Raw genomic sequence first — 21,311 nt, 5'->3', positions numbered from 1 at the left:
TGAATAAGAGCGGACCAAGTACAGAGCCTTGGGGCACACCGTTCAAGACAGACAATTTAACAGACATAAGCCCATCAAATTGAGTGCACGGAGTTCTATCAGACAGATAGTTAGCAAACCATGCAACTGCATGCTCCGAAAGACCTACACTCGACAATCTCTGCCTTAGTATAGCATGATCAACTGTATCAAAAGCTTTAGAGAGATCAATAAAAAGTGAGACACAGTGCTGTTTTTTGTCAATGGCTTCAGTGATATCATTTAAAACCTTCATGGCTACTGTAATTGTGCTATGCTTCTTCCTGAAGCCCGATTTGGTACATTGATAAAATAGAGTTAGTAAATGAACTCTGCATTTCAATTAACGGCTGTGCCTTGTTAAAAGTGAATTTGTGGAATTTCTTTCCTCCTTAATGCTTTTGAGCCAATCAGCTGTGTTGTGACAAGGTGGGGTTTATATATCGACGATAGGCCTATTTGGTAAACGTCCATGTTATGGCAAGAACAGCTCACATAAGCAAAGAGAAATGACAGCCAATCATTACTTTAAGACATGGTCAGTCAATCCGGAAATTTTCAAGAACTTTTAAATATTCTTCAAGTGCAGTCGCAAAAACCATCAAGCTCTCATGAGGACCGCCACAGGAAAGGAAGGCCCAGAGTTACCTCTGCTGCAGAGGATAAGTTCATTAGAGTTACCAGCCTCAGAAATTGGCAATTAACTGCACCTCAGATTGCATCCCAAATAATTGCTTCACAAATTTCAAGTAACAGGAGTGAATCTGGCCTTCATGATTGAATTGCTGCAAAGAAACCACTACTGAAGGACACGAGACTTGCTTGGGTCAAGAAACACGAGCAATGGATATTAGACTGGTGGAAATCTGTCCTTTGGTCTGATGAGTCCAAATTAGAGGTTTTTGGTTTCAACCGCTGTGTCTTTGTGAGACGCAAAGTAGGTGAACGGATGATCTCTGTATGTGTGGTTCCCACCGTGAAGCATGGAGGAGGAGCTGTGATGGTGTTGAGGTGCTTTGCTGGTGACACTGTCAATGATTTACTTAAAATTGAAGCCACACTTAACCCACATGGCTACCACAGCACTCTGCAGAGATACGCCATCCCATCTGGTTTGGGCTTTTGTTTTTCAACAGGACAATGACCCAACACACCTCCTGGCTGTGTAAGGGCTATTTGACCAAGAAGAAGAGTGAGGGAGTGCTGCATCAGATGACCTGGCCTCCACAATCACCCAACCTCAACCCAATTGAGTTAGACCGCAGATTGAAGGAAAAGCAGCCAACAAGTGCTCAGCAAGTGCTCAGCATATGTGGGAACTCCTTCGAGACTGTTGGTAAAGCATTCAAGGTGAAGCTGGTTGAGAGAATGCCAAGAGTATGCAAAGCTGTAATCAAGTCCAAGTGTGGCTACTTTGAAGAATCTCAAATATAATATTTATTTTGATTAACACACATGATTCCATATGTGTTATTTCATAGTTTTGATGTCTACACTATTATTCTACAATGTATAAATAGTACAAATAAAGAAAACACTTGAATGTGTAGGTGTCCAAACTTTTGACTGGTTGTGTGTGTACAATTATTTATTTTTAAGGGTAAGCTTGAAATAGGCTTGGTCCGATTTGATTCCACAATCTAAGTTTAGCTTTTTTTAATATTCCAGAAAATCTATAGTTATTTCTGGTTGCTTATCAAAGGCATCTGGTTTTGTAGTATATACCCCTCTGCAGTACTGACCATGGCTACAGACACACACACACCCACACACTCACTCGCTTACTTTATTCCTGTCACTGTCCCTGCTTAGTGTTGCATAATTTTAATTTAAACATATTGTGGAAAAACAACAGTCATCACATACTTTTTCCACGCTCTGTACAATACATTCAGTATGGTCAACCCTAACCTTGAATCATCACTATTGTTTCACTTACATGCTTTTGATGGAGGGAAAGAATGTCATGTGGGAGGTTTTTAGTTTCTGGCCTCTTCTGTTTTTCACCACTCATTAAATAAGAGTGATGGCTTCCACAGATGCATAGAGTCTTTCCAGGTACAATATCTAACCCAGAACCCCAACCAACCTCTCCAATATGGCAACAATTACCCAGCAGGCCACACTGATAGGCCCTTTGGTGAGGCCCTCTCAACCAACTCTCTCACACACACACTTTTGTACACGTGCAAGAACAAGGGCATTTACGCACACTTTCATACAGACACATGCCACTTAATCACGGCAGGACAACGACAACAAACAGTTGCTCTTGCCCTGTCTGCCCCAGGTGAAGTGTGTGTGTGTGTCCGGGTTTCCGCTAGGAAAATGTGGAGCCGGACAACATGACGGGAAGATTTTAAATTTACCATCCATTTGAGATATGTAGTGGACCCATATGTATTGGGTGCATAACCCATTAGGGCGTCCACGGTGCTCAGAATGATAAAAAATATCACATTTAGATTATGGTAATACACCTGAACAGAACAGGCAACTCATGTAATGAAGAAGCCAATAAAACGTAATTTTCAAACATTTGCAGAGAGGCAATTTGCGAGAAAAAAAATACATTCTAATCTGAGCACCTGGGAAAGCGCCATTCTAAACAGAGCACCTGGGAAACCGCCATTCTAAACAGAGCACCTGATAACGGTTCCCTATGTGACAGATGGAAATACATTTGGATATATTTCTATAATTACTCCTGTTTATACAAAAATAAATGATATCATTCAAAATAAGTCCCCAGAAAGCATGTCTTAGCCACAGAGGACTCGAGGATAATTTTCTTATTTAAGAAAATTCTGTGGATTGTTTCAAATCACAAGCCGTCAGTGAAAAGCATCTAAAATATGTCTGAAGATCATGTGTCTTGAGTATAATTTCAAATGTTGAGAAATTAAGAAGGGGAGGGGTGTTTCGCAAAGGTATGCAATGCTTTCGGAAAGTATTCAAACCCCTTGACTTTTCACACATTTTGTTATGTTATTCTAAAATATACACACAATACCCCATAATGCCAAATCAATAATAAGTTTTAGACATTTTTGCAAATGTATTAAAAATAAAATCAGAAATATTACATTTGCTTAAGTTTTCAGACCCTTTACTCAGTACTTTGTTGAAGCACCATTGACATTACAGATCAGGTCTTATTAGGTATGATGCTACAAGCTTGGCACACTTGTAATTGAGGAGTTTCTCCCATTCTTCTCTGCAGATCCTCTCAAGCTCTGTCAGGTTGGATGGGGAGGTATTTTCAGGTCTCTCCAGAGAGATTCGATTGGGTTCAAGTCCGGGCTCTGGCTGGACAACTCAAGGACATACAGAGACTTGTCCCGAAGCCACTCCTGCGCTGTCTTGGTTGTGTGCTTAGGGTCGTTGTCTTGTTGGAAGGTGAACCTTTGCCTCAGTCTTGAGGTCCTGAGTGCTCTAGAGCAGGTTTTCATCAAGGATCTCTATGTACTTTGGTCCGTTTCCCTCGATCCTGACTAGTCTCACAGTCCCTGCTGCTGAATAATATCCCCACGGTGGGGATAGTGCCAGGTTTCCTCCAGACTTGACGCTTGGCATTCAGGCCAAAGAGTTCAATCTTGGTTTCATCAGACCAGAGAAACGTATTTCTCATGGTCTGAGAGTCTTTAGGTGCCTTTTGGCAAACTCCAAGAGGGCTGTGAGTATGAGTCTTTTTACTGAAGAGTGTCTTTGTCTGGCCACTCTACCATAAAGGCCTGATTGGCAGAGTGCTTCAGAGACAGTTGGCTTTCTGGATGGTTCTCCCATCTCCACAGAGGATCTCTGGAGCTCTGTCAGAGTGACCATCCGGTTCTTGGTCACCACCCTGACCAAGGCCCTTCTCCCCCTATTACTCAGTTTGGCTGGGCGGCCAGCTCTAGGAAGAGTCTTGGTTGTTCCAAACTTTTTCCATTTAAGAATGGAGGCCACTATGTTGTTGGGAACCTTCAATGCTGCAGAAATGTTTTGGTACCCATCCTCAGATCTGTGCCTCGACACAATCCTGTCTCGGAACTCTACGGACAATTCCTTCAACCTCATGGCTTGGTTTTTGCTCTGACATGCACTGTCAACTGTGGGACCTTATATAGACAGGCGTGTGCCTTTCCAAATCATGTTCAATCAATTGAATTTACTACAGGTGGACTCCAAGTTGTAGAAACATCTCAAGGATGATCAATGGAAACAGGATGCACCTGTGGTCAATTTCAAGTCTCATAGCAAAGGGTCTGAATAGTTATGTAAATAAGGTATTTCTGTTTTTTTTATTGTTTATACATTTGCAAAAATGTCTAAACATCTGTTTTCATTTTGTCATTATGGGGTATTGATTGAAAAAAGACTCAATCCATTTTAGAATAAGGCTGAAACGTAACACAATGTGGAGAAAGTCAAGTGGTCTGAATACTTTCCGAATGCACTGTAGACAAGTATCTCTCCAGAATGGCTCAGCTGTCTCCTGCCAATTCTTGCGCATTCATTGTTTCCTTGTGTGAATTGTTTGCCCCTTGATTATTATTTTTTTTAATCAATTCCCCATTACGTATGTCACCAGTAGTAAATGTACCGTTAACCCCTGTCATTTGGTTACATTTAATTTATTTGAATGCATGTATTAATTACAGTCATTTACCGTTCTCATTCTCAGAGTGGAAACGTCATTTGCAGAGTAACCATCTATGAAGTTTTGTAAATTTGTTCATTGTCTTTTGTTTGGAGTGCTCCATGTGAACATTGAGCATGGGTCTGGTTTCTCTGTCCTGATAATGCTGAAGGAGTGAGCCTGAGCACACATAGAAGTAAGTACCTAGCCTGCTGCTCAGAAATGTTGAAAGGTGTTTTTTTTGTTGTTTTTTTACATCCATTGTGAATGATAATATATTAAAACTATAGTTTCTCACAGTAAACTGTTGCACATATGAAAATCATAAATGGCACCCAAAACAGTAGAAATGGTAAGATCAATTCTAAGCTTGCCCAAACTTTGAACTTACCCGCAGCCGATGAAGTCTTTAAAGTAATTGTCTTCACGTTTCCATGGTCAGATTTTGCCTATAGGCTACTTTGAACCAAGGTGAGGCATACCTCATGATATGAGGTAAAACATACAGGTTTCAAACAATTAAGTATATTTTCAAAATGCATACTGCCTGTAGCTCACGATGTAAAGTGGTGGGTGACGCGCTGATAGCCTGTTGCCTGCACTTGAATGGTGAATGAGTGGCGTGCTTCAATTACCAGTTGAGAAATAAAAATAGTGGCTATTTTTTGTCGTTCACCAAAACAGTTTGTAACACGCGATTGCATTTAGAATCGTTGCTCAGTGAATGAATGGTCTTCTTAACCAGGGAAAATGCAGAGTGCCAAATTCAAATAAATTACTATAAAAATCTAACTTTCATTAAATCACACATGCAAGATAGCAAATTAAAGCTACACTTGTTGTGAATCCAGCCAACATTTCAGATTTCAAAAAGGCTTTTCGACGAAAACAAACAATGCTATTATCTGAGGATAGCACCTCCGTAAACAAAGAGAAAAGCATATTTCAACCCTGCAGGCGAGACACAAAACGCAGAAATAAAAAAGATAATTCATGCCTTACCTTTGACGAGCTTCTTTTGTTGGCATGCCAATATGTCACATAAACATCACAAATGGTCCTTTTGTTCGGTTAATTCCGTCTATATATATCCAAAATGTCCATTTATTTGGCACGTTTGATCCAGAAAAATACCGGTTCCAACTTGTGCAATGTGACTACAAAATAAAAGTTACCTGTAAACTTTGCCAAAACATTTCAGACTACTTTTGTAATACAACTAGTTTTTTTAATGTAAATAATTGATCAAATTGAAGACTGGATGATCTGTGTTCAATACAGGAGGAAAACAAACTGTAGCTAGCTTTCTGGTCACACCTATCTAACAGTAGACTACAAGTGACCCTCGTTCTGAACAGGGCTACTTCTTCATTACACAAAGGAGTAACCTCAACCAATTTCTAAAGACTGTTGGCATCCAGTGGAAGTGATAGGAACTGCAAGAAGGTCCCTTAGAAATCTGGATTCCCAATGAAAACCCATTGAAAAGTGAGTGACCTAAAAAAAATAAAAAAAAATGTCCTCTAAATAAGTTCTGTTATACTCACAGACATGATTCAAACAGTTTTAGAAACTTCAGAGTGTTTTCTATCCAAATCTAATAATATGCATATCTTATCTTCTGGGGATAAGTAGCAGGCAGTTGAATTTGGGCATTTCATCCGGATGTGAAAATACTGCCCCGTCACTAAGAAGTTAAAGCACATATTTTACTCCAGTTGCAACCAGCTGAGGAGCAGCAGGTGAAATCCCACTCAAATAGTCTGTATGCTGTGCACGTGTATTTGTTAGATAAATAAGATGCATGACGACTAACAAAAATACAACCAGGCCAATTTCATTTCAATTATGCAAATGTTCCTATCGACCGATAAACATGACGGTCAAATTTATTTTATTTTTATTTCCATCAATTAATTAACTTTTGCAGTGGGATTTATTTTATTGACGGAAACCATTTTGTGTGTGTGTGTGTGTGTGTGTGTGCGCATGCACATTCGAGCGTACGTTCAGTGACTGTTTCTGTAACATAGCCTTGCTCAAGGTTGTCCACATCTCACCACATCTTATCTGATACATATATACTCCTGCCAGACAAAGACATTGTTCCTGCAGGCAATCCTACCATTACTGCAGCCTCAGGAGGTCGACTACTGATCCTAGATCCTTTCTTGTCCTCTTTTCCACCCTTCATTCACTGTATATAGAGCGCTGCTCCAAAGATGTCAAACAACTGTTGAAGGACACATTGGCATACCTGGCTCTTTTCCTCGCCTCTCACTTTGATTGACAGAAGATATGACCAAACTTGGCCTTCTTCCCTGCCTTTCCCTGTGTGTCTGAGCTAAGCTGTCTGTACCTGGCCCTCCTCCCCATCTCTCCCTTTGAGTGACAGCTGAGCTGTCCATACCTTGCTCTCCTCCCCGCCTTTCCCTTTGATTGACCACTGAACTGACCCATACCTTGAATCTGTCATTGACATCAGTGTATGTTGCGAAATTGTGATGTTGTGGCCATAGTGGCGTGCTAATTGGCATTTTTAATGATCGCTGTGTGTGTGAACTGGGTCATGACTGGAAAAGCAATCAAATTGGGGGAGGGGTCAATGTGTGTGTGTGCATGCCTGCATGAGTGTGTGCATTTATATAAAGGTCTGTGTGTGCGTGCGGTATGCACAATATACACTTTTTCAGTTGGAGGTCGTATATAGGTGGCCGGATATCCTGTGGTTCCCCAGGGGGACCGACACCCTCTAAACTCCCATCAGGGTGGTCCTTCAATGGGCTAGAGGGGGGACGTTTGCCTCCTCCCCCTTGATGTCACCACAGATGCACTCTTAGAGCAGAATCTGAAATAGGGAGGTGTGCGTGTAACTTGACTTTTCACAGAAATGATCATGCTTTGATAAGTGTAGGATTTGCGTGACAATTAGTCTCACATGTATCTCAAGTTAGGATGTGGCAATGTTCGTTGACAGGGCATATGAATGGATGTCACAGATGACCACGTAGTCTCACCACCCGTGTGTCAGCCTCAACGTTCTCCTCTGTTCTCGTGCTCTGTGTTGTTTTTCAAACTGCATCTTTTCCTTTTAGAGGTGATGTTAAAACCATCCATGCTTGGTTCTCACTCAACCTTCCAGTGTCCACAGATAAAACACTGAGAGGAAGTTCATGGGAAAACCATCAAAAGACCTTCACAACACGTCTCTCTCCTCTGTGCACCACAGATAATTAATCCTACACTATGTGGGAACGGGGCCTTTTTAAACACACACACACACATATGGTGTGATTTGGTTCTATTCATCCAGTGTAATTTATACAGCGTGCCTAGCCAGGCAGTAGTACAGTAGAGCTATAACCCCTGGAGTTACAGGCCTGTAAAGTGGCCTTTAAATGTGGTGTAAAAACACCCTCTCAGATCTATGGGCCAAACCCAGTCATTCTTCACGGATAGCCCAGGCCTTATCAGGACCACAGACCAGGGCAGTGTTCATTAGGACATGGTGTAGCAGAATAGTTTGAAACAGAAAAAAATCAACAACATGTGTTTCTTATTGTTCCAAAAGCTTTGCATTTGTCGAACCTTCAGAGTACCCTACAGTTGGACGCATCTGTGCCTTTCGGGTAGTTCATATTGTTGTAGGACCTGTTCACCAACGAAACCACTTTTATAATAGTGGTTTTGTATTGTACGTGCTCCTGCCTTGATTGAAGCATTAGTTGTCTAATTTTTTTATGTGTAATTTCTGCTGGTCACGCAGGGCTCTCTTGCAAAAGAGACAGTTGTCTCAATGGGACTCGCTGCCTAAATAAAGGTTAAATAGCCATGTGAAGCTACTGTGACCTACAAAACAAGTGGATATGATGTTACTGAAAGAGAGACATGCATCTGTGTTACTAGACCCTCATCAGTACAAGAAGCAGAGGTGGAGCCATCACTGCAAAGCACCAGCCAGCAAGCCTCACACCCAGATAGACTAATTATAATAATGTATTCAACTTCTACAGACAATACTATACTTGTGCAAAGCTGCTGTGATGGATCCAAGTTAGCTCCACAGGTGAATAAGATTTGAAGTGAAAAGGCAAGACGTGGTTGAGTTAATGTGTTATTATTCTTCGGAGTGGTTTACAAAGCCGTTGTCACAGGATGATTAGTAAACCGTAATCCTAAAAACATGTTGAAGGGATAAATATTATCTCTGGAGCCCAGGAGATAGTCTTTGGAACAATCCCTGTTTCCACTCAGGGAAAACTCCCATTCCCTGATATTACGGTTTTCCCGGTGAGTTTGGGAAGTTGGGAGGTCTCCGTCACGCCTGGGAGTATGTGGGTCTCATCTGGAGTGACGGCCACGGCAGACAGGAAATGGGACGGAGATGCAGGAAGTGCGACGGATAGAAGGGAAATGGTACTTTAGTGTCCCCCCCCCACCCCCCATCTTCAGTTGTCCCTGACATCTACATGTCAGGGAGGCATGTATTTCTGGACAAGGCCAACAATTCCGTGCCTTGATGAACATTGTGCCACTGCTCTACCAAGGACTGAACATGGCCAACAAGCGTGTCTCCTATTTACAGAATCTTTTGTTGAATTCATTTGTTTTGATTCAAAATCTGTCTTCCAGATTCCATCTGAATCCAGTTGGATGATTGAGTGGATTAAGACTGGATGGATCCGGGCTAGAAACAGGTTTTGCATGATATCTGGTTGACATTGAGATGGGCCATACCAACTCCAGCCCATCCATCTCAGAGTGGGGGTGTTGACTTCCCCTGACTCCTGAGAAAGGCGGGGTCCAAAGTTAGTGATGTCAGATGTCCCATTGTCTCTTCAGGACATTGAACTTTACATTAGATTGGAGAAGTTTGGTCTCTGAACGGTCTTGAGTTTAGAAGTGATAAACTCGCTCTCCTTGCCTCGTTCTGTCTCTACCTTTCATTTGTCTTTTACTTTGCATGGTTTAGATACAGGATCTAGAGTCTTCTAAAGCTGTTGATCTTTCCATGGCTGTGTGTAATTTTCGTGTGTGAGTGAAAACCCGATTTTGCATGGACATTGCCATATAGAGCTTCCACCCCAGCTTCTTATTCTACTGCTACTCAGAGATGTGTGTGTGTTAAGTTTTATTAGTCGTATGTACAGGAGTACAGGATACACATGGTATACATCGTCCATCGAAATGCTTACGTGTGTGTGTGTTCTGACCATCTCTGCTTGTCAGAAGCCCTTGAACTGAAGCTGGTGTAGAAACCTCCAAAGCGCTGTGGGTGTTTTGTACTTATCCCTCCTCCTCCCCCCATTCTCAGATGAGAAGGAAGTGAGGAGGAACTTTCATCTGAAAGGGAAACAGCCCCTACATCTGGAAGCTCTTTCGCCCCTCCACCCCCCTCAATCCCTCTCCCCCCTCCTTCATCTCTACACCCCCCCATCTTTCACTCCAGATCCCTTTGCCCCGTGTCTGGAAGGAGTTAAGTGTGTATGTGTATGTGCCCGTGCCACTGCGTACGTGTGTGTGTTGTGAAACTAGCTGTTGAAAGGGTACCCCAGAAAGATTTTCTTTGGAGAGCCCTGCACCCCAACCCCCTGGAGAGAGAACACTCTGACTGAAGAGCTTGAAGTCAGCGACCACTCCACACACACACACACACACACACACACTGCTCCCCCTGTAAGGCCTTATTGCTTTCAGATGGCCAGCCCTGCTCTGGGTCTTAATACATTTGTTCTCCTCACAGTTTATGTAGCTGATCACAGCTCTGGAGGGGAAAGGCTGGGATCATTAGGGAAATGGCTGGAGAACATGGCAACGAGTATGTGCTTGTGTGAGGGTGAACGTGAGTAAGAGAGAAATTGTTATTTTTCTCCCATTCTCTCTCCCTCTCCTCCCTCTCGCCCCCCCCCTCTCTCTCCCACTCTCCTCCTTCTCCCTCCCCTCCTTTCTCTCGCTTTCTTTCTCTCTCTCCCCTCCCTCTATACTCTCTGCCTCAGCAGTGGCAGTAGTCTTGTGTATTGGTGGGCAGTGCCAAGTGTCCCGTATCAGTTGAACACAGCTCCATTTGGAAGATGAGAGGATAGTGACTCAGAACCAGACCAAGCAGCCTGCTGCCATTTGTTTTCATCAAGGTCATTATCAATTTGGGACAGCCCTAAGTGATTCTCTCTGTCCAGTGTGCAAGTCATCTCTGGCATGCATGGGCTGACTGACCATGATAATACTGTGCTGTCAGTCCTGCGCCGTTGGGTATGTGTGTGTGAGCAGCCGGAGGAGAGGGAGAGAGAGGGGGATGAAGTCGAAACGGTGGGAATATTTTTTCAGGAGGGTTGTGTGCAGAGTTATCTATCCAAAACTGAGATGTATGGTTAACCCACTTCTCCAAACAAACATCCAAAAAATGTACATGATCAAATGCAAATCTTAGAATAATCTATTAAAGACTACCAGAACCCACTGGATCCTCCAATTACATTGAATGAACTACAGGACAATATACAAACCCTCCAACCCAAAAAGGCCTGTGGTGTTGATGGTATCCTCAATGAAATGATAAAATATACAGACCACAAATTCCAATTGGCTATACTTAAACTCTTTAACATCATCCTTCACTCTGGCATCTTCCCAAATATTTGGAACCAAGGACTGATCACCCCAATCCACAAACGTGGAGACAAATTTGACCCCAATAACTACCTTGGGATATGCATCAACAGCAACCTTGGAAAAATCCTCTGCATTATCATTAACAGCAGACTCGTTCATTTCCTCACTGAAAACAATGTACTGAGCAAATGTCAAATTGGCTTTTTACCAAATTACTGTAACGACAACGTATTCATCCTGCACACCCTAATTGACAAACAAACAATACAAAGGCAAAGTCTTCTCATGCTTTTGACTCAATTTGACATTAGGGTCTGCTATACAAATTGATTGAAAGTGGTGTTGGGGGGGGATACGACATTATAAAATACATGTACACAAACAACAAGTGTGTGGTTAAAATGGGCAAAAAAAAAAATCTTTCCACAGGGCCATGGGGTGAGAGGAGGATGCAGCTTAGGCCCCACCCTTCAACATATAATCAAGGAATTGGCGAGGGCACTAAAACAGTCTGCAGCTGTATTTTTTTGTGAAGAATCAACAACAAGTGGGACACAATCATGAAGTGGAACGACATTTATTGGATATTTCAAACTTTTTTAACAAATCAAAAACTGAAAAATTGGGCGTGCAAAACAAACAATACATTTCAGTCTCTCGATGTGCAAAACTGATAGAGACATACCCCAAGCGACTTACAGCTGTAATTGCAGCAAAAGGTGGCGCTACAAAGTATTAACTTAAGGGGGCTGAATAATTTTGCACGCCCAATTTTTCCGTTTTTGATTTGTTAAAAAAGTTTGAAATATCCAATAAATGTCGTTCCACTTCATGATTGTGTCCCACTTGTTGTTGATTCTTCACAAAAAAAATACAGTTTTATATCTTTATGTTTGAAGCCTGAAATGTGGCAAAAGGTCGCAAAGTTCAAGGGGGCCGAATACTTTCACAAGGCACTGTATTTGGCCCTAAACAGAGAGGACACAGTGTCAGAATACCTGACCACTGTGACTGACCCAAACTTATGGAAAGCTTTGACTATGTACAGACTCAGTGAGCATAGCCTTGCTATTGAAAAAGGCCACCGTAGGCAGACCTCGCTCTCAAGAGAAGACAGGCTATGTGCACACTGCCCACAAAATGAGGTGGAAACTGAGCTGCACTTCCTAACCTCTTGCCAAATGTATGACCAAATTAGAGACACAGATTTCCCTCAGATTACACAGATCCACAAAGAATTCAAAAACAAACCTAATTTGAATAAACTCCCATATCTATTGGGTGAAATACCACAGTGTGCCATCAACCAGTGAGTCACTTGATTTGGCAATGTTAACATATGTTTCCGGGGGGGGGGGGCTATCCCCCCTTAATCAGCCAATCAAGTCAACTTTCATATATGTTATACACACGTCCAATGATCCCCTGTCACGTTCCCGCACTTGTCGCTTTCCCTCTTCTCTTCTCGCTCAAGTGATTGCTGCTCCCCCCCGTTTCATCAAAAACGTCAGCATTCCATAAACCAATCCTGACTAGTGTGTGTGTCACTCTCTAATGTGTAGCTCTCAATTGGGGATGATGTGTTTTGTTCAGCCTGGCACCCCAGGCAGGAATGTGCCACTGCAAAGTGACTTGAAGGCGTCACTTAGCGCATCTGGCCAACGGTGGCGGAGGGGCGACTAGCAGGGGGGAATCGTCAGGGAAGGGGAAATTCCTGGACCCGAGTCCTTAGCATGCGCGGAATATTTGACAAGTGAGAACCGAGGTGTGCAGAAATGCAAGCTGGCCCTCCGAAACTGTTCCGTCCGCCTCATAGCCAATAAAAGAACAGGCGGAAGTCTGCTCTCCCTCAATATTACTGCGAGGAGCTTGGTGAGAAAGTGTGTTGACCTCCTTTCAAAGGCTGATGTGTATGTACAAGTTGTAATCAATTGGCTCGTAATGCTTTCAGCCCTTGAAGCACACACAGACCCTTTCACATACACACACATAGGCTTGCGTAGACAGAAAGACAGACAACCTGCATCCCCAATGCTGTGTAGGAATAGATAGAGATCTGCAGTATGTGCCTGGGGCATGAGGGTCTGTCTTGAGCTCTACCAGTCTGATAAAGGCTACAGCCAGATGGTAACAGAGAGACAGACGGTGTTAACATCAGCTGTCTGTCTGGACAGAGGACAAACCACTGTAGAGTGTTACTGTGTCATCTTAGAAAGAGTTTTAACCAACATTGAGCAGGTTCAGGCTTTAGCTACTCATTTTTAAATCCTTCAAAATTCACCCGTGTGCGTGTGTGTGTGTGTGTGTGTGTGTGTGTGTGTGTGTGTGTGTGTGTGTGTGTGTGTGTGTGTGTGTGTGTGTGTGTGTGTGTGTGTGTGTGTGTCCAGGTCGTGATCGCGTGCAGCAGTTGGCAGAGAACACTTTGTATTTCCGTAGGAGACTGACAGAGATGGGCTTTATCATCTACGGAAACAACGACTCGCCCGTAGTTCCCATGATGCTCTACATGCCGGCCAAGATAGGGTGAGTTAGCCCTGGCATCCACAGTTTAATCTATGAATATGAGCGGTTGCCTTTCCCTAGCCCCATTCCTCAACTTTATAGAAAACCAAGTGGCTCGAATGCAGTTTTGTTTTTCAATTTAGGCTCAAAACTTTAAATACATATTTGGTTGCGCACCTACTCACAAACTACTCCTCTAAAGTTGTTGTTCGATGCCCTCTCTTGCTTTCTCTCTCGCTCTCTCTTTCTCTCAGGGCGTTTGGTAGAGAGATGCTGAAGAGGAACATCGGGGTGGTGGTGGTGGGCTTTCCAGCCACACCCATCATTGAGTCCAGAGCACGATTCTGTATCTCTGCCGCTCACACCAAAGACATGCTCGACACGGTAACTATCCCCCCATGCTTGGCACAAAATGGCTACCTTTTTCACACCAAAGACATAAAGAGCGTACACTTATGGTCCTGTGTCCTTCCGTTCTTTCTTCCATTCTATAGCTTCCACTTCCTAGTGCAGCGTTTCCCAAACTTGGGTACAGGACCCCATGTGGGGTCACCAAATTGAAAAAATGGGGTGGATAGAGAAAATAAAACTTACCTTGGTAGGTTACCCCCCCATCCCCCTTAGTGGTGGGTGTATGTAAGTGTGACCTCCCCTCCCCTCATTGCTGGCATTAGATCTAACAGCCTCTCTTAATCTCTCTCTCCCCCAGGACTCCCCATTTAACTGAAAAGCACATTCCCTCTGCCTCCACCTCTTTTTTTTATCCTCTTTTAACTACTTCTCTCTTTCACAAAGGCCTGTACCCCCTCTCTCCTCCCTCAACTCCCCCTAGAACCCAAACCACCCTTTGATGTGACGTTATCTGTTTTCACATTGAGTCTAGGTCTGGGCGGTATACCGTATTTTATGATATACCGGTATTGATGCAGGGACCGGTTTAGGTTTTTACTTAACCTTCTGTACCCGTATTTGAACGTTTGGTTTGTTAAATGCGATACGTCATGGGTAATGTCAATTTTTTATAGTTTACTTCACTACTTGAGTCATCTCTCTCCGCTCTTTCTCTCCGTGCCACTTTCCACACAAAACCAGCCACGCCCTCTGTAACTCAAGGAGCACAATTGATGTTCCTCATGAGACACTTGCGTTCAGTCTGCTTGGTCAATGCAGCACATGCAACAATGTTGACAACAACAATACTGTTTTCACTTTGCTTCTTATTATAAATCCACTAGCGTTCTTTAATGACACTATTCGTTTGTGTTTCTCACATCAGCAAACAGCTAGTTTGTCTTTTCTTAGCAAGTTGCCCTAAATCTTGTGAGATGCTAATTGTTAGCTGCTAATGCTAATAGCTAGCTAATAAATGTACTGCTTAAGAGCAAACATAGCTAGCTAATACAGCCTGATACAGTGATGGTGTAGACTTAAATCAGCATGTTGTTTGTGCAACAGTATCTTCTAAATCAAAGAGGAATATGCAAAGCAAGAATATGTTAGCTACATGAAGTAGCTAAGGGAAAACATGCAATGTAGCCAACGCTTATATGGTCCCCTTGGAAACACTTATTAACACTAGTTCCTACCCTGTCACAATAACTTCTCTCTGGCATTTTAATTCATTGTCATCTCAAACAACACTGTATTCAAAGTGCCCACTATTATATTCTAACTATGGAATTAGAATAGTAGTAGAGAGAATGATTTATTTCAGCTTTTATTTCCCAGTGGGTCAGAAGTTTACACACTCAATTAGTATTTGGTAGCATTTCCTTTAAATTGTTTAACTTGGGTCAAACATTTCGGGTAGCCTTCCACAAGCTTCCCACAATAAGTTGGGTAAATTTTGGCCCATTCCTCCTGACAGAGCTGGTGTAACTGAGTCAGGTTTGTAGGCCTCCTTGCTCGCACTCGCTTTTTCAGTTCTGCCCACACATTTTCTATAGGATTGAAGTCAGAGCTTTGTGATGGCCACTCCAGTACCTTGACTTTGTTGTCCTTAAGCCATTTTGCCACAACTTTGGAAGTATGCTTGGGGTCATTGTCCATTTGGAAGACCCATTTGCGACCAAGCTTTAACTTCCTGACTGATGTCTTGAGATGTTGCTTCAATATCTCCACATAATTTTCCTTTCCCATGATGCCATCTTTTTTGTGAAGTGCACCAGTCCCTCCTGCAGGAAAACTGCAACATGATGTGCCACCCCCTTGCTTCACGGTTGGGATGCTGTTCTTTGGTTTGCAAGCCTCCCCCTTTTTCCTCCAAACATTACGATGGTTATTATGGCCAAACAGTTCTATTTTCATTTCTCCAAAAAGTACCATCTTTGTCCCCATGTGCAATTGCAAACTGTAGTCTGGCTTTTTTATGGCGGTTTTGGAGCAGTGGCTTCTGCCTTGCTGTTCGGCCTTTCGGGTTATGTCGATATAGGACTCGTTTTACTGTGGATATAGATACTTTTGTACCCGTTTCCTCCAGCATCTTCACAAGGTCCTTTTCTGTTGTTCTGGGATTGATTTGCACTTTTCGCATCAAAGTACGTTCATCTCTAGGAGACAGAATGCGTCTCCTTCCTGAGCAGTATGACGGCTGCGTGATCCCATGGTGTTTATACTTGCGTACTATTGTTTGTACAGATGAAGGTGGAACCTTCCGGCATTTGGAAATTGCTCCCAAGGATGGACCAGACTTGTGGTCTTTTTTTCTGAGGTCTTGGTTTATTTCTTTTGATTTTCCCATGATGTCAAGCAAAAGAGGCACTGAGTTTGAAGTTAGGCCTTGAAATACATCCACAGGTACACCTCCAACTGACTCAAATGATGTCAATTAGCCTATCGGAAGCTTCTAAAGCCATTACATAATTTTCTGGAAGCTGTTTAAAATCTCAGTCAACAGTATGTAAACTTCTGACCCACTGGAATTGTGATACAGTGAATAAGTGAAATAATCTGACAGTAAACAATTGTTGGAAAAATGACTTGTCATGCACAAAGTAGATGTCCTAACCGACTTGCCAAAACTATAGTTTGTCAACAAGATATTTGTGGAGTTGTTAGTTAATGACTCCAACCTAAGTGTATGTAAACCTCTGACTTCAACTGTATCTGCTGTCTGCTATCCATTATTTGGTGTCACATTGATTTGTGTATCACCTCTCTTCCCTCTCTACTTCTCTTACATCACTGTGCCTCTTTAGTGCCTGGCCAATAGTGAGATTTTACCATTATGGGTCTTGATGTGATAGTCATGTTGTAGATGAGTGAGTTGTGTGAGAGATCCCCATGCTAGCTCTGCTCTCCCAAGTCCCAGTCTTTCCCCATCATAGATCCTACTGTACCATGTGTTAGTGATCTGGGAGGGCTTGCATCACTCTCAACTGACTAACATCAAATGGTAGCTTCAGACATCTGTAGTCAGCCTGTGTTAGACGTAGACGTGAGTTTGGCGTAAGTGTGTCTTCTAGTGTGATCATTGACGTGTGATCATTGACGTGCGTGTATGTGTGTCTTCAGATCTGTGTGATAATGTAACATTTATGGTGTGTGTGTCTCTATGGTTAGGCCCTGAGTGTGATCAGTGAGGTAGGAGACCTGCTGCAGGTCAAGTACTCCAGACACAAGAGACTGCCCTCTCTGGACTGAGTCGTCAACCATAGCATCTACGACCAGATACAAGACTGAACTGAACCACAGTGGTCTAGACCGGATCGGACCAGATTGGACTGGCAGTCTTCCACACCCAGAACCAAAATGTGCTCGCCTTGATGTCACAGAACCACTTTATTCATCTAACACAAGGTTTTAACTTTCACTCGCCTGCCTTATTTTACCAGCAAACTCACTGCATCATCATGGCGAAGAAGAAAAAAACTTGGAAAACATTTTATTTTTTCAAACGATTATTTCTTACCTCTGTTTTGTCTTAAATAATGAAATGTTGGGTCTGCATCTTAATTTGTGGCATTTTGTTTCTGGAGGATTAGTAGACTGAGGACTGCTTATGTGTGCTTGTAGCTGCTTTATGTCATGCCTATGTCATGTCATCTCTGACTGTGTGTGTTTGGGAGAAACGATGTGATTTGGAAAGACCAACCTAAATGTAGCTTACGAAGCTTTCGGAAGTATTTCAACATTTTGGAGGAGAGATGGGGAGTTGAAGAAAAACAACAACAAGAATAATCAACACAAACAAACAAACTGATTTCTAAAGGTCATAAAACACACTGAGTTTCTGTTAGAAGATTCCCTTAGGTATAGATCTAGGACCAGCTTACCCTCCACAAAACCTATCCTTACCCATTGGGGTTGAAATGTGTAACTGACCTTAGCACAGTGTCAAGGGGCAATGTTATCCTACTCTACTCAGTGATGGTATTGCTATGAAGTACAGTTTAGGAGTGCTTTGAGATGCATGTTTGGTGTAACCGACTCCTGGAGCTAAACTTTGCTGTTCTAACTTGCAGCCAGGAACCGTGTCTTACTTGAATCTCTAACTATGTTCTCTTTCCAAAGTATTTATGATTTTTATTTACAGATGACTATATCTCATAACAGGTCAGAGTGAGAGACGTTGTACCAAGGCCTTTACTTTCAGATGAGCTATGAGCATATCACTCCTCCTCACTCGTATCCACTAGCCCTTGGTTCCAGGCTGTTTCAGCTGTAGCTCCTAACCACAGATCTAGGATCAGATTATTCTATCCCGATCCTAACGTTATCATTAGGGGGATGAACAACTATATGACCCAGTATCGGTGGTTTGGGGGAAAACTCCACCCACTCCAGTAGAAAAAGTCTGGTATCCAGGGAAATGGATCTATCAGATGGGGGGCGGGGGGGCAGCAGACTTAGTCAAGACAGACATAGTCTTAACCAAACGTGTGTGACAGAGAGAGTTGTTTAATGTACAGATTTATTTATTCATTGTTTCCATGTTTTTTTTTCTTCTCAATTTGGAAAAAATGTAACATTTTATCACTGGCAGCTCTGAAGCCATGTCTTGCATGCACATACCTTTACACCTCTCTGACTGATCACATGCCCTCAGTGCAATCACTACTGATGTGTATTTTATCGTTTGGCACACCTTAGCGCTGCATGCGCTAAGGGGCAGCAGCGTAGCCTAGTGGTTAGAGCGTTGGACTAGTAACCGAACGGTTGCAAGTTCTAATCCCCGAGCTGACAAGGTACAAATCTGTCGTCCTGCCCCTGAACAGGCAGTTAACCCACTGTTCCTAGGCCGTCATTGAAAATAAGAATTTGTTCTTAACTGACTTGCCTAGTAAAATAAAGGTAAAATTAAAATAAAATAAAAAAATAAATGCACAGTATGACGTAGTCACTGACGCTGCTAGTACACCATGAAACAAGGTGCTCAACTGTACACACTACCTACATACAACACTCCTTCCTGTGGCTTTTGTTTTTAAATACAACCTGAACTCATTCCAAAATTACTGATTTTATTGTATGAAATTGATATCTCTTTGAAGACAAGGACATGTTCTGTTTGTGTAACAAAAAAAACAAAAAAATATTTCTTTGAGAGTTTATTAATATAAGTGACCTGCAAAGAGCTGGAGGAGAGACATTTAAGATCATTGAAAATATTGAATATAGAGAACTAAATAGATTTTCATTCATTTTTATTACTGTACAAAGAACTCTCACAATGACATATGATTTGACTCATTCAGCTAGCTATTTTTTTGTTTCCTCAAAGGCAAAAAGTTAGAAGTAAATCTGCACTGGATGTGTGTAAAAAATGTATTTTGTATATTTCTATTTTTCTTGTTTGCACAAAGAGAAATACAACATGATACTGGTGAGGTGTCAAAGTCTTAACGTCAAACTTCTTAAGATTTAAACACTGTCCTTATGCCTCATCTGTGGATGACCTGTCTCTTGGGTGAGATACAGGGTGTGAGTGGCCATTCAACTGCTTTAAAAAAAAAAAAATACATGTATGTGTTCTAACATAACTTGGATGTGCTACAAATAGTGCATAATAATAGCTGTACTTTTTTTGGATCAAAGAAAAATGCAGTGTTTGCTACATATCAGTGGATGACCTATTTGTACCTGTTTCACTCATGTTACGGACATCAAAATGTCATTAAAATAATGTAACAACGTTTTTGTGTTTTTATTACAAATCAAATGTTATTGACTTATTACATATCAGGGCCTGAGACGAAAGCGTCTCAGAATAGAAGTGCTGATCTCGGACCAGACCCCACCTCTTATTCATTATGATTTAAAATGCAAAAATGATCCTAGATCAGCACTCTTGAGTCGGTTTGTGAATGAGGCCAGATGACTAATTTTCTTCACACGTTCCATTTAATTTTGCTTTAGCTACAGTGCCTTCAGAAAGTATTCATAACCCTTGACTTATACCTCATTTTCTTGTGTTACAGCCTGAATTCAAATTGGATTAAATAGATTTGTTTCTCTCACCCAGCTACAACCAATACACCATTATGACAAAGTGGAAACATGTTTTTGAAATTTGTACAAATTTATTGAAAATGAAAAACATAAGTATTCACACCCCTGAGCCAATACTTTTAAAAAGCTCCTTTGGCAGTGATTACAGCTGTGAGTCTTTCTGGGTTAGTCTCTAAGAGCTGAGGCTCCAGAGTGTCGCAGCGCTCTAAGGCACTGGATCTCAGTGCTAGAGGTGTCATTACAGACCCTGGTTCGATTTCAGACTGGCCGTGATTGGGAGTCCTATTGGGAGGCACACAATTGGCCCAGCGTCGTCCGGGTGAGGGTTTGGTCAAGGTAGGCCGTCATTGTACATAAGAATTTGTTCTTAATTGACTTGCCTAGTTAAATAAAATAAATTAAAAGAGATTCCCATATCTGGATTGTGCAACATTTTTCCATTATTATTCTCAAAATTCTTCATTGTCAATTGGTTGTTGATCATTGCTAGACAACCATTTTCAGGTCTTGACATAGATTTTCAAGTAGATTTCAAAACTGGCTCGGCCTCTCCGGAACATTCACTGTCTTTTTGGTAAGCAACTCCCGTTGTAGATTCGGCCTTGTGTTTTAGGTTATTGTCCTTTTGAAAGGTGAATTCATCTCCCAGTGTCTGGTGGAACCAGGTTTTCCTCTAGGATATTGCCTGTGCTTAGATCCATTCCATTTATTTTTATCCTGAAAAACTCCCCAGTCCTTAACAATTACAAGCATACCCATAACATGATGCAGCCACCACTATGCTTGAAAATATGGAGAGTGGTGCTCAGTAATGTGTTGTATTGGTTTGGCCCAAAATTCAACACTTTGTATTCAGGACATAAAGTTAATTTCTTTGCTACTTTCTTAGCAGTATTACTTTAGTGCCTTGTTGCAAACAGAATGCATGTTTTGGAATATTTTTTATTCTGTACAGGTTTCTTTTCGCTCTGTCAATTAGGTTAGTATTGTGGAATAACTACAATGTTGTTGATCCATCCTCAGTTTTCTCCTGTAACTGTTTTAAAGTCACCTTTGGCCTCATGGTGAAGACCCTGAGCGGTTTCCATCCTCTCCGGCAACTGAGCTAGGA

At 42.1% G+C, this 21,311-nt stretch overlaps 1 protein-coding gene across 2 annotated transcripts in view; it reads left to right on the top strand.

Annotated features, from left to right (window-relative positions):
• sptlc2a (serine palmitoyltransferase, long chain base subunit 2a) overlaps positions 1 to 19,884 on the top strand; it is a 55,623-nt gene extending 35,739 nt beyond the window's left edge. Inside the window, exons 10-12 of one of the 2 annotated variants that reach the window (XM_024438082.2) lie at positions 13,636 to 13,771; positions 14,005 to 14,134; positions 17,312 to 19,884. In XM_024438082.2, coding sequence (XP_024293850.2) covers positions 13,636 to 13,771; positions 14,005 to 14,134; positions 17,312 to 17,392 — 347 coding nt within the window. In that variant the 3' untranslated portion in view covers positions 17,393 to 19,884. Of the gene's footprint in view, positions 1 to 4,755; positions 4,836 to 13,635; positions 13,772 to 14,004; positions 14,135 to 17,311 lie in introns of those variants that run through there. The other variant, XM_042329796.1, reaches the window with a different exon arrangement.
• Positions 19,885 to 21,311: the final 1,427 nt, after the last annotated feature.

This window comes from Oncorhynchus tshawytscha, linkage group LG11, assembly GCF_018296145.1.
Source record: "Oncorhynchus tshawytscha isolate Ot180627B linkage group LG11, Otsh_v2.0, whole genome shotgun sequence".
Classification (NCBI taxonomy): Eukaryota; Metazoa; Chordata; class Actinopteri; order Salmoniformes; family Salmonidae; genus Oncorhynchus; species Oncorhynchus tshawytscha.
This window is presented reverse-complemented; position numbering and strand designations above follow the sequence as displayed.